The sequence below is a fragment of the Dasypus novemcinctus genome, chromosome 3, assembly GCF_030445035.2.
Source record: "Dasypus novemcinctus isolate mDasNov1 chromosome 3, mDasNov1.1.hap2, whole genome shotgun sequence".
Lineage (NCBI taxonomy): Eukaryota > Metazoa > Chordata > Mammalia > Cingulata > Dasypodidae > Dasypus > Dasypus novemcinctus.
The window spans coordinates 147481178-147495006 of NC_080675.1; the positions used below are offsets into that span (position 1 = coordinate 147481178).

The following is a 13829-nucleotide window of genomic DNA, read 5'->3' on the forward strand; positions in this document are numbered from 1 at the left end:
AGTGGCTCCTTGAAGATGAGAGAAAATATATGTAAAGCCCATGGTGCTCAATTAATGAAAGCCATTCCTGTTTATAGTGTAGGTCCTCAATAGTTTGATGAGATGAATTCAGGACACGCCTCTTAAAAATGATGTCACTAGAGGAGACTTAAAAAAATCACTCGTTGGTAAAAGTGTGCAGAATAAAACGAACCATTTAAAATGAGGTTCACCGGTCACACAGTTTAGCGGTTCCGCGTTCAAAAGCTTTCTATTCAGTAGCCCAAGGCATCAGGAGTTTTACCTAAATAGCTAAAGGCTTCCGAGAATTACCCTACGGCGGGCAGGAAGTGCTTTTAAAAAGCCGGTAAGAAGGCCGCCTTCCCCACAGGATTGCGTGAGAGGGCTGGTCCCTATAGCGTACGGCCAAAAAAAAAGCCACCGGGTCGGTCCAGAGGACCTTCTCTCGGTGACGAGGGGAAGCAACAGCCATAAATGAAAGATCGACTGGCTTTGGGCCACCCCAAACATCAGCCGGTGCAGGAACCGAAAAGGTTACTCCGGAGTGGCGGCGCTTCCAGGCCAAGACAGGGAAGGGCGTGGGGTCTCCTCGGGCTCCACGCAGGGGCGGCGGGGCGCGGTGACGCAAAAGGGGATGACGCGACGACGCAGCGCGACGCGGTGACGCACGCCCCTTTGTTGGCTCAGTAGCGGTAGCAGCGGCCGTGGAGGTGGCGCTGGGGGCTGTTTTCTCTCGGAGGCCGGAGCGGAGCCGCGTCTGACTGAGGCGGGCAGCGAGCGGCCCCCTCGCTCCCTCCCTCCTCCGCGCCCTCCCCGTCGCCACCAGCCGCCAACCGCCGCGCCCGGGGAGGAGCCGCGGCCCGCGGGGCCGGAGCCAGGCCTGCGTCCGGACATCAGCCGGAGCCAGAGCGAGAGCCGGGGCCTCGGCGTCCCCGCCCTCTCCCCGCCTCAGGGCCAGCGTCCGCCGGGCCCCCGCGCGTCGCGCCATGGACTCGGACGAGGGCTACAACTACGAGTTCGACGAGGACGAGGAGTGCAGCGAGGAGGATAGCGGCGCCGAAGAGGAGGAGGACGAGGACGAGGACGAGCCGGACGATGATAACCTGGATCTGGGCGAGGTGGAGCTGGTGGAGCCCGGGCTGGGCGTCGGCGGGGAGCGAGACGGACTGCTGTGCGGGGAGACGGGCGGCGGCGGTGGCAGCGCTCTGGGGCCCGGTGGCGGTGGCGGCGGCGGTGGTGGCGGCGGCGGGCCGGGACACGAGCAGGAGGAGGATTACCGCTACGAGGTGCTCACTGCCGAGCAGATCCTGCAACACATGGTGGAATGTATCCGGGAGGTCAACGAGGTCATCCAGGTGAGGGTGGCCGCCGCGCCGGCTTGACCAGGCCTGACCCGGGATGGATTCGGGCGGCTCGCGCGGCTTCGAGAGGAGGCATGGGCCTGGTACGCAGCCCAGCCCCGTGCCTCCTGGCCCTGCCTCTCCCGCTGTTTCTGCTGGGGTTAGAGGGTGTCGGAAGCAGACGCTCTCTTGTTAGTCGGGAGCCGGGTTTGGGGAGGTGCGCTGGGGGCGGTGCTTCCAGGGTACAGCTATGGCGGAGGCCTCCGGCCGCCAAAACCTTCTTCTGAGGGCAATTCCTGCCCGTCCCCTGGCCCGGTGTCTGTCCTCTGGCCCGAGGAGCGCCTACCCGGGCGGGGCGGAGGAGTAAGGGGTACATGGAGAAGAGGAGTTGGGAAGAATTGGGCCCCTAAGAGTTACCGTCCGTTGAGTCCTACTGCACTTTTGGAAGGGGTTAGGGTAGGCCTAAGAGCAGTTTGGTGTGCGAAGTGGGGACCAGTTAATAAATGGATCTCCTTGGCAGTCTTAAGTGCCTACTTAAAGGTGGGGGAAGGGAACTATTTCTCGGAAAAGGTGCTGATGGCCCTTCTTTTCCGATGCTGAGAGTCTGCTTACATCTTTTTACATCTCTTCTGTTTGTTTGAGACCTAACTGCTACTTTTTCCAGTCGAAGCGTATGACTTGCTAGAAGCTGTCGGAATAGTTACTGCAGATTGCATACCAGCCCTGCGGTTAAAAACAACAACATGCAGTGTTATTGTCTAATGTTGGACAAGACTCTATTGTGAGTTAGAAAGCAGAGGTCAGTACTCTGCTTTGGACTTCTTTCTCTGATAGTTGCTATTTCGTGGTCAGTAAGTTAGGTTTGGTTTATGTAGATAAACCGCATAAATTTTATCTTTTTCTGTGGGTCAGATTTTGCATTTTTGAGCTTTAAAAAATCAAGTTTTCATTTGGGGAAAAAACCTGTTTGATGGGAGATCAGGGATACGGTTGAAGAATAAAAAATGAAGTCTTGATTCAGTGCAACTTTTAGAGAACACTAGTTAATGTGAAATGAAACTGCTTGAACAAGTTACTGTTCTTGCATGTCAGTCTTTATTTTTAACTTAAATTGGTTGGCTAAATTCATGGACAGATTGATTAGTAGTATGCTACTGCCTACTTGTTGAGAGGTCTGTGATTAACAGATTTTACAATATAGTGTATAATAAATTTTTTTTTTGAAAATTGAATCAAGACCCACTTCAAGACAGTGTTTTGAATAATAGTTAAATCTGTAATGTTTAGTGCTATTACTAAAATGTGGAAATCTCACACAGTCTAAAGGAAATCGAAGGGTTTTAGACGTAAGTTAAGTTTTACTCTTTCTGATCCCAAAAATGACAGATAAGTTCTTAGGCCACTAAATTAAGAAGGTTTCACTTCTTGACTAGGGAACTTTATTAAGGAATTGCTGTAAAACTTTGAATTCTGTTTTCTCTATCGAGTGTATAAAATCTGATATTTTCAAACTAATTGCCCAGCTTATTGGCATTTTAATTATCTTTTTGAAAAATTCATTGGTATGATTTAACTTTTCACTTGCTTATAGTCTCTCTTCATGTAGTTAAACATCAGACTTTCTCAACTCTTAGGTGTGTCTTAATCACTGGGGCCAAGCAGGTTCTTAATGTAACATCTGGAACAGGAATGTAGCTAATACACACATGACATTCTTTGTTTGTTTATGGGAGACTAAATGATAAGGAAATGAACAGACCTACTAAAAACCAAAAAGAAATTTTTTAGGTGTCTTACTTTTGCCTTCTTAACATACTTGATTCTTTAAAACTCTCGTTTTTCTAATTTACTTCATTTTAAGAATGCTTTTAAATAGGATTACTGAATTTATAAGTATGCCTTCTTGAATGTTTATGTTTAAAAATATCAGTGAACTCAAAGGATAGAATGTATTCTGGACTATCTTTTCTTGAAATGGTATACTTACTAGGTCTAAATTGAGCTTTGGTTATGTTAGAGGTTATTTATATGCATAGATTTAAACTTAAAATTTATAGGTAATTCATGCACTTTGTAAGAAAACAGGTTAAGCAAGAAAAAATAAGACTATAATTCTGCCACCCAGAGAGGTACACAAAAATATGAATAGTAATCTTTCCAGACTTCTGGATGAGCTATACATATATATTTTTTTAATAACGGTGTGATCATTCTTTCCTTGTTTCAATAAAGGAACCAGGTTACAAAAAAACAGAAGGAATCCCTGAAAATTTTTGTACATATTTTTCAAGTGCATACATGATTATAGATCTAAACTAGATTTAATCTATTACTGTTCTTTTTATTTCTAGTTTCTTGCTTTTATAAACATTCATGAGAAATACCCTTATAGATACATCTTTGGATGTTTTATTTTCTAAGGATAATTGAATTGCTAGAAAGGATTTATTTCCAAGGCATTAGATACATGTTACCAGACTGCTCTCAGAAGGTTGTATTGTTTTTTCCCACCATTCGGTACTTGATTGGAATAAAATGGTCATTTTAAAAATTTGCTCTTTTTTAAACTGGTGAGTTCGACCTTATAATATGGTCATTGGGCAAAGGCTTTTTTTTTTTTTGTGAATTGTCCTTTGCCTTTTGCTCATTTTCCCTTTTTCCATGATATTTATCTTATTGGTTAATCATAGAGGTTTTAAGTATCAGTTTACTAGGTTTTTCAATTAAAAAAACTTAAGTTGGTTTTATGTAGGGGTTCTTAACCTTTTTTGTTCCACAGACCCCTTTGCCAGTCAGGTGACAATGGATCCCTTACTAAGTCCACATTGTATTGTGTATTATTTAATAAATATATCACACCCATATCAACACATTCCCACAAGAATTTTTTTGAATTTCAGTTCAAGCTCATGGACCCCTCTTAAGAACCCAGGGTAATGGGACTACAAATTTTAAGTTTATCAAGTTAAAAGTCATTGTTTTTATGTGGTTCAAAGTAGAGAATTTACTGTTCAAAATTTTTAAATACCTTACTCCCCAACTCCACCTTTTCATTATGAAATCAGGTATGTTATTAGTGATTTTGAAATAATTTGCAGGAGAAAAGTTCAAAATGTGAAAAGATTGTCAGGTTAATTTAATCTTTCCTTTGGAACTTGACTACTTGTTCTGCAAGGAGTTCTGGCAACAACAGATAAATTCTGTTATTTATAGAGATCTGCAGGTTAGTTCTAGTGTTCACTTAAGTCAACACTTTCAGAAAACTTACAGTTTTCTGGCTTTCTGTAACTCTGGTTATAATTTGCTTAATTTGGTGTTTTATTTAAATCTTTTACAGTTACCTTTTGAGCTTTTTAAGAAAAGATCAGGGATTTTCTTTAACCAGTACCATAATAAAAGAAGTGTATAAAGCCCTTATCTTGCCAAACTATATTTACTTAACCTAGCTGCTTAAATATCTAGGTAATTTATTACTTAAACTAACACCACACAGTTGTGCAGTTGGGAGGTGTTTAAACTGGTCATTTTTTATTTCCACAACAATATTCAGCACATGTTTGTGTGTTCTGTGTATACCAGGCTCTGTGTTAAGTAGACAATGTGTTCCTGCCTAAGCATTCTTAGATTCCTAGAGAATTCATTAAATCTGGGGTGGAGCCTGATTATCTGTATAGTTTTAGCTGCTCCAATGATAGTTCTGAACCACTGGTATAATGATAGTTCGTCCACTGTCATAATTTTCACTCAGGGAGAATGAGTGGAGTTCTGAGAAGGGTGTGCTGAAAACGGAGTTTGAGGTCATTGGTTGGAATGGTCAGAGAGGAGGTATAAGGAGAAGTGGGTGTCTTGCCTTGGTAGGAAGTTGATTTGAAATTAAAGAAAACTTATTTGAGTCCAAAATGGATTATAAACATAAATTAAGGAAGGCAGTATATTTCAGTGTATTGTGTACTGGCTAGGGAATCAATTCTAGCTCTGGCTTTTCCTCTAACTGGCAAGGTAATTACATCTGAGAACCTTAGGGTGTTTTTTTTGTTTGTTTGTTTTATTTAATCTGCCAAGTGAAAATAAGAGGGTTAAACTACTAGATTGATCTTTTTACATTAAATGTTTCATTTGTTTACTTCATAGCTTTTTAAAGCCTTTGAGTGTTTTCCTTAGTTAATTGGAGATGCTCATTGTTTCCTAGAAATTGAATTCAAATGTTATATCAAGATTAACTTAAATTGATTGATTTATTTGCAGTTATGTGTGTGTCTGAGCCTTGAAGATATTAAGGTGTTTGGTATGGTTTAGATTTCCTTCTTTTATCTTTTCTTAGATGATCTTCTTGAGCTGTAAGTTTTAAATTACATTGACTTGTTCAGTTGCTTATGACAGTAATTCAATGAATCAGAAACTGAGGGTGATGTTCAGCAGTCTGATTTAACAAGCTCTCCAGGTGATGCTGATGCAAGCTAAACTTGAAAACCACTGATCTTGTTGACATTTAACAGCCGTGTTTATCCGTATATTATGACTAGTGATCAGTTACTACAGAGGTGGGTTTATGATGGAAGGTAAGTTGTTTTAAGAAACTAATAAAAGGGAAATTTCAAAAGTCTGTGCAGCACTTACTAGGCTAATCATAAGGTTGGAAGGGATTTGTCATCGTTAACTGCTGTCCTTTAGATAAGGTGGCATTTACTCAGTTATTTCAAACATACCCATCAAACTAGTGACATCTCACACTATAGATTGGAGGGCTTTGTTTCTTTCCACCCCTCTCCTCCTCGTTTTTTTTTTTCAGCCAAAAAAAAAAAAAGGGTTGAGAGAGTTCCCTCATTTCTTAATACTCTGGAAGAGATAAAAGGTCTTGGATACTCGTAATTGTACCTGCTCAGTCTGGTACTCAATATTGATGGGAATATGATTTATCTTAAGGAGTTTATGATCCCTTTGAATGAAGTCACTCAAAGCTATTAGGTCAGTAAGTAGTTTAATCAAGTGCTAAGTGGATAGTAATAGGTGTTCTTAGAAGAGAAATCTGTAGGTGCTGTTTGGAAGATGGCTAGAATATGGATGGATGGGTAGATAGGAAGCCAGTTAAAGAAGTTAAGTTGAACGAGGTGGCAATTAGGGAGCATCTGTATAATGGTAAGATCAGCTTAAATAGAGTTTATAAATGGTAGATGATAATGTGGAGGCTGGAAGGTTTGATATTATCAAGAAAGTGGGAACCATCATATCAAATTCTTTCTTTTGGGTTTCACCTATGCTAGCTGTATTAGTTGTCTTTTGCCCTGCATTTCCCCAGAATTTAGTCGCTTAAATACACACACACACACACACTCTTTTCTCTCTCTCTGAAATATTTATTATTTCACATCTCTGTGGGTCAGGAATCTGGGCTTGGTTTAAGTTGAGTGCCTCTGACTCTGGTTCTTTCATGAAGCTTCAATCAAGGTGTCAGCTGGGGCTGCAGTTCTCAAGGCTTGACTCCAGTAGGATCCCGTTCTAACCTCACTCATTTGGCTCTTGGGGGAGGACTCAGGTTTTCACCAGGTGATTGTTAGCCAGAAACATCAGTTCCTTATCCTGTGGGCCTGTAGGCAGTTTACAACAGTAGCTTGTTTCCCCCAGAGCTAGAAATCGAGGAGTGCCTCCAAGATGGAAGTCACAGTCCTTTTATAATTTAATTTCAGAAGTGACATTCTGTCCCTTTTGTCATATTCCGTTTATTAGAAGTGGGTAACTAAATACAGCCCACATCCAGAAGAAGGGGATTATACAAGGAGTGCAAATACCAGGAGACGAGGATCAGCTTAGAGGCGGCCTACCACAGTTAGAGAGATCTCAGTCCAAAAGATAAACATACCTATTGTATAATGCTTATTCAGTCAATTTCATGGATTGTACTAATGGGAGGGCATAGTATGGAATTTTGGTTTTAGATTAACAATAATTTGTGTTTGGCTTTGCATAGCATTTTTAAACCTTAATTACCTTTTAATGGCTAAGATTGAAATAGTTTGCATTCTTGGATTGGCAGGAATTTGAGATTCTCCAATCCACTGTTGTTTTTTAACCCAACTACATGTTGGAATTATCTGGGGATTTTATACTTTTTAAAAATTTAGGGAAGTGGACTTGGCCCAGTGGTTAGGGTGTCCGTCTACCACATGGGAGGTCCACAGTTCAAACCCCGGGCATCCTTGACTCGTGTGCAGCTGGCCCATGCACGGTGCTGATGTGCGCAGGGAGTGCCGTGCCACGCGGGGGCGTCCATCGTGTAGGAGAGCCCCATGCGCAAGGAGTGCGCCCCATAAGGAGAGCCACCCAGTGTGAAAGAAAGTGCAGCCTGCCCAGGAATGGCGCCGCACACACTTCTGTGCCGCTGATGGCAACAGAAGCGGACAAAGAAACAAGACGCTTGTTTGTTAGATGCATTTTAAGAAATGAGAATACTGATACTAAGCCAAAGTTTGTGAGGTTTTAAATGAGAAATGCCAAATACTGTGTTGACAGTTTTCCCAGTTTTTTTTCTCATGTGGACATTGTTCATTAAGCATATTTCTTTCCTTTCTTGCTATGTTCCATTTAAAAAAATGTGTACTTTAGCAAAAAGTATAGCAGGTGATCAAGTATTAGGTAAAATTTCCTTATTACTAAGACATTTGTTTAATGCTAAGAATAGCTGTGACCCCAAACACTTTTCTCCAGGCTTGCTTTGCTCTCTCCTTTGAAACTGTCATACTTCTAGTTTAAATATTAACTGACTCCAGTTACTGGGTAATATGTCTTCCCAATCACGATTGAACAATTTTTTAATAATTTAGTATAAGAGATGGAAGTATTTTCTGATTCTTAGCAAGTATTTATGAGTAAAAACCTCTAGGCACTTATTTGAAATTTGTGAACAAATATTTCTCTGACGTTTATTTGAAACCCACATTTACTATCTTTTCTTCTCAGGACTTTTCCTTTTGATTGACCCAACAGTTAACCATTTTTGCAATTTGAGAGTCATCCTTGACTTTTCCTGCATTCCCTGCATCCAGTTATCCATGAAATTTGTTTCATGTTGATCCTCTCTTTACTTTTAATACCTAAACCTAGTCTCTGGCCTCTTTTTTTGTCTTGCCTTCTTGTCTCTCGGCTTCTACTCTTACTTGTCATATACTGCCAAAAAGAAATGCAGTGTTCATTCTTCTGATGAAAAAAGGCTCCATTGTCCCTCCGTTTCCTGTAAAATAGTCTAGTCCAGACTCCTTAATATGACATTCATGGCTTCCACATCTGGATGTCAGCTAATTTGCCATTCTTATCTGCTATTGTTCCTGAGTCTCCTACTTACAATTGCACTGTCTATAATTCTTTTATGTATAATATATACATTTTTCTTTCCCTACTATTGCTTATGCTGGTCTCTCTTCCTACGATGACCTTAACTGCCTGATGTACAGCTATTCAGACTCAGTTCAAGTATTATCTCTTTCCAGGTCTTTTTTATATCCCTGTTCCCTACCTTTCCAATACTTCTGTACCTGTGATTGCATAGTACTTGATAGAGATTTTTTGGTGTAGCCTACATGAGGTTGTAATATAGCCATCTGTATAGTTGAGTCTCTCTAGCTAGCTAGATATGATAGTTTTGCGAGAGAGTCCAATCTTTCATCTTTGTGTCCATAGGGTGTAGCACACCAACAGTCTCTCATATTGTAGAAAGTAAATACTTGAAGAGTGTCCTTGCCTAATAAATGCTAGTTGCCTCAGTTTGCTTATCTGTAAACAAGGAACCAAGCAGTATTTTCTTTTGATGCTTTTAAATTGTATTATGATTCGTAGATAATATCAAAGTGATAATAGAAAAAGATGGCAAGAAAAAATGTTTAAATTCCAAGAACATAAGCTTTCAAAGCTCCTAAATAGATGAGGCCCTTTTAGATTAAACTTTATTTGCGTGTAGTTTCCTGGAACTTTCTTTGAACTAACATTGATGTTAAAAACAATCAAGTCACTCTAATTGAGCTGTTCTTAAAGTGGTTCCTTAAGAGAAAAACTGTTTTATAATATTTAGATGTTAACTTGCCTTTTTAAATGTGTTGACATTAGTACTGATGGTGCAAAAGCAATGGGTGGGTTATACCACTGGCACAAATCAAAACAGTGGCACCAAATTATACTGTTACTGTATTCTTTGCTACCATGCACTCATACTAAAAAATACCAGTTTCACTTAATGCCCTTGATGAAGCAGTAAAATTATTAGTTTTATTAAATCTTATCCCTTGAGTGCACATCTTAATAGCCTGTGTGACAAAATGGGAGGTAAGCATAAAGCATTACTGCATATTGAAGTATAGTAGTTATCTCAAGGGAAAACATTTGTGCAGTTGTTTGACTTGCGAGCTGAAAAAACTGCTTTTTTGATGGAACACCATATTTCTTGAAGGAACTACTGGCAAACTATGGTTATTTAGACATATGGCAAATAAACGTTTGGCAAATGTCCTTGAATGAAGCAAATTGTCATTTCAAGGAAAACGGCTAACAGTTTGTTACCAATGATAAAATTTGAGTTTACAAGTGAAAATTGGAATTTTGGAAAATTTATATCTGCCACTGGGAGCTTGAAAGCTTCCTAAGTACTGATGAGATGTTGTATAATGTATCAACATTTGGAAGATCTACATAGCATAGTGAACCAATATTTTCTTTTCTTTTTTTTTTTTTTAATACAGCATCCTTTTTTTTTTTTTTAAGATTTATTTATTTCTCTCCCCTTCCCTCCCCCCCACCCCAGTTGTCTGTTCTCTGTGTCTCTTTTTGCTGCGTCATCTTGTGTCATTTCTCTGTGTGGACGGTGCCATTCTTAGGCAGGCTGCACTTTCTTTCGCTCTGGGCAGCTTTCCTTACGGGGCGCACTCCTTGCACGTGGCGCTCCCCTACGTGGGGGACACCCCTGCGTGGCAGGGCATTCCTTGCGCACATCAGCACTGTGCGTGGGCCAGCTCCACACGGGTCAAGGAGGCCTGGGGTTTGAACCGCAGACCTCCCATGTGGTAGACGGACGCCCTAACCACTGGGCCAAGTCCGCCGCCTATTTTCTTTCTTTTTTTTTAAAGATTTTATAATTTATTTTTTATTTACTTCTCTCCCCTTTCCACACCCCCTCCCCCCCCCCCCCCGTTGTCTGCTCTCTGTTATGTAAACCAATATTTTCTGAATGACCAATGCATGATATTTCACAATCATACATGGGTAAAAGATTCGTTTAAAGTTCAAGGTAGACCAATGGATTCTAATGTAACAAGTTTGAAAAGTTTTTTGATATGGTTTCACATTCTACATTGTTGACCAGCCCTTAAGAAACGACCACTTTTTGAGTTTAGTCAGAAAAGGCTATTAAAGGGTTCCTTTGTTTTCTAGCTACCTATCTTTCTGAGGCTACATTTTCTTCATATTCAAACAAAACCATGTATTGCAAGTGGTTGAATACAGAAGCAGATATGAAAATCCAGCTATTTTCTGTTAAGCCAAGTATTAGATTTAGGAAACATGTAAAATAGTACAGTAGTCTTACTAAATTTTTTGTTTTAAAACATAGCTAATTTTTCATAAGAATGTCATAGTAACCTATTATAGTTTATTACTGTTTTAAATGGATTAAAAGATTTTTTAAATGCCTGTTTTAATATCTAATATGGTTAATATTGATGGTTAAAATGCATATGAACCAAACTTTGGCATTCTCAGTATTTTTTAAGATGAAAAAGGAAACCAAACAAATTGAGAACCACTGCTCTAATAATTTGAAATATTTCTGAATCATTAAAGAAATGTGATGAGATTATGCAAACAGGAGATATGACTAGATTGCTTCATTCTCTAACTGCATTGAGTTTGCTATTAATTTACAAAGGCTTATAAATAACAAATTAAGAACAGGTATTTACTGATGAATCAGATTGTTGAGCAAGCTACATTAGATGCTCAGGAGTATTAACAAAAGTATTACACTCTGTACTTAGGAAATGAAATCTAGAAAATGTGAATAAAAAAGGTAACTAGAATTTAGGGTATATAGATACGATCCGATGTTTGTTGGATAGAGATTCATGCAACAACTGAGGGAGTGCTGGGTTCCCATCTTGGGGAGCTCTGCCACATTCTCCAGTGGAAGAGCAACAATCCCCCAAGTGTGAGGGCAATGACCAGTGAAGAAGGATGGTCTATCGACGGGCCCTTGGTACTGATGACTATGCTTATGAGCCTTTTGTGCTTGAAATTTCAGCTTGGCCTAGTGTTGCATGATGCCCAAGAGTTACCTCTTGAGATCCTCCATGTTGCTCAAATGTGGTCACTCTCTAAGCCAAACTAATCATATAAATGCATTATATGCACCTTCCTCCCAGTGTGGGACATGACTCCCGGGGATGAGCCTCCTTGGCACCGAGGGATTGATACCAAGCACCAGTTGTGATATAACTGGAAAAAGAGCTTGAATAAAAGGGGAAATGGTAAAGACAAATGAGTTGGGGGGTCATCAGGTGGGTGGCACTTACGCATGTCTCAGCACGATCTCATAGACAGCTGAAGTAGATACTACCCTAGGTAGTGGTGCTTCTGAGGTCTACAAAGACACCCAGGTCCTACAGTCGTGACAGATGGCTCCAGAGTTTGCTGCCTTGCCAGTGGTCCCTGCGTTGTGCTCCTGAGTGTGACGGAGTTGGACTCAGATGTGACTTCTCTACACATGCCTCTCCTGTTCTTTTTATTGAACCTGTATTTGACTGTGGGGTTAGTAGGTGTATGTCCAGGAGACTTGAGTCTCTGGGCTGCCCATGTGTCAGCTGGGCCCTGAACCTAGAGTTGCAACACCTACTTTCCAGTTCGTTGGGCTCACCCAGGACAGTAACAAGGAGGTGAGGATGGACAACTACCATACCAAGGAACTGAGAGACTCTACAACTGCAAGCAGAAGAGTCCCAGCCGTCATCCATGTGGGATCAAAGCCCCTTCTCAAGTAAGAGGTAGAGTGGGCATCACCATCCCAGAGTCCTCAGGATTGGGGAATAAAATACGGACTAGAGGTACTTACTAGTATTCTACTATAGAATTACTGTGATTCTAGCAGTGGAGGAAATTATATCATTGATGTAGAGACAGTGGCCAGTGGAGTTGCTGAAGGCAGGGAGAGGGAAAAAAGATGTAATATGGGGCCATTTTTGGGACTTGGAGTTGTCCTGAATGATATTGCAGGGACAGATGCAGGACATTACATATTTGTCCATAACCTACTGAATGGACTGGGAGAGAGCGCAAACTACAATGTAAGCTATAATCCATGCTGTGTAGTAGTGCTCCAAAATGTATTACATCAATTGCATTTGTAACAGTAAGGAATTGCATTTGTATTACATCAGTTGCATTTGTAACAGTAAGGAAAGAAGTTGTCGATGTGGGAAAAGTGGAATGTGGGGAGTGGGGCATATGGGAATCCCCTATATTTTTTTAATGTAACGTTTTGTGTGCTCTATGTATCTCTTAAAATAAATAAAAAATATATTAAAATAAAAAATAATAAAAACATATCTGTATACATGTATTTAAAAAAAAGGTGACTAGTTGAGGAAAAATGGTTGAAAATGGGATGGACTGCTTAATTTTTTTCAAGCAGGAGCTAGCAAAGGTACCATCTGACATTGTCTATTAATTTGTTCATTGCTATAAGTCCCAGTGCCCAGAACAGTAGCTGGTATTTAGTGAACACTTTGTAAAAAATTTTTTTTTTTGCATCTAAATATTTTTATTTATTTCATTTCCATTTAGGAAGAATATTTTTGCTGTGTATTGAATTCTAAGTTGGTACTGCTTCCCTCTGCATGCCCCCCCCCAAGCATTTTAAAGATTCCGTGGTTTTCTGGCTCCCATTGTTTTTGTTGGGAGGAGTCCTTTTTTTAAAAAAATTTGAGTGCTTTTGAGTTGTTTTTTTTTTTCTTTGTGAAAGGCTGATAAAAACCATTCATGTGTTAGGTGTTTTTTTTATTTTATTTTTTTAAATTTTTTATTGTTGTTGTTTATCCTGCTTGGGGTTTTCAAATTTTCTTGAACATGTGGGGCATATATGTCTCTTTTTTTTTTTTTTTTTTTTTTTTGGTTATATGTCTCTTAAGTTTTAGAAATTCTCCATTCTGTTTCATTGATCTGTTTTCCCTCTAAGACTTCAGTTACACATATTAGAGCTTTTTATTTTGTTCTGTGTATCCAGTGTTCTGTGTTTCTTCCATCCAGTTTCTTGGTGCTTTAGTTGGATAATTTCTATTGATTTATCTTCTAGACACTAAATTTTCTTTTGTGTCTAATCTGCCATTAAACACATCTATTTACTTCTTTTTTTCGGATACTGTATTTTTCAATTCCAGAAATCCTTTTTTAATAGATTGTAATTTTCCGGTAAGTCCATCTTTTCATCTCTTTTCTATTTTTTGCTCTGTTTTTCTTGAA

At 40.0% G+C, this 13829-nt stretch overlaps 1 protein-coding gene across 1 annotated transcript in view; it reads left to right on the forward strand.

Annotated features, from left to right (window-relative positions):
* The first annotated feature begins 792 nt into the window (after positions 1–792).
* The window catches only part of ARIH1 (ariadne RBR E3 ubiquitin protein ligase 1), a 129036-nt gene continuing 115999 nt past the window's right edge, over positions 793–13829 (forward strand). Inside the window, exon 1 of the mRNA XM_004463732.5 lies at positions 793–1355. Within this exon, the coding sequence (XP_004463789.1) occupies positions 987–1355 (369 nt within the window). The 5' untranslated portion in view covers positions 793–986. The remainder of the gene's footprint in view (positions 1356–13829) is intronic.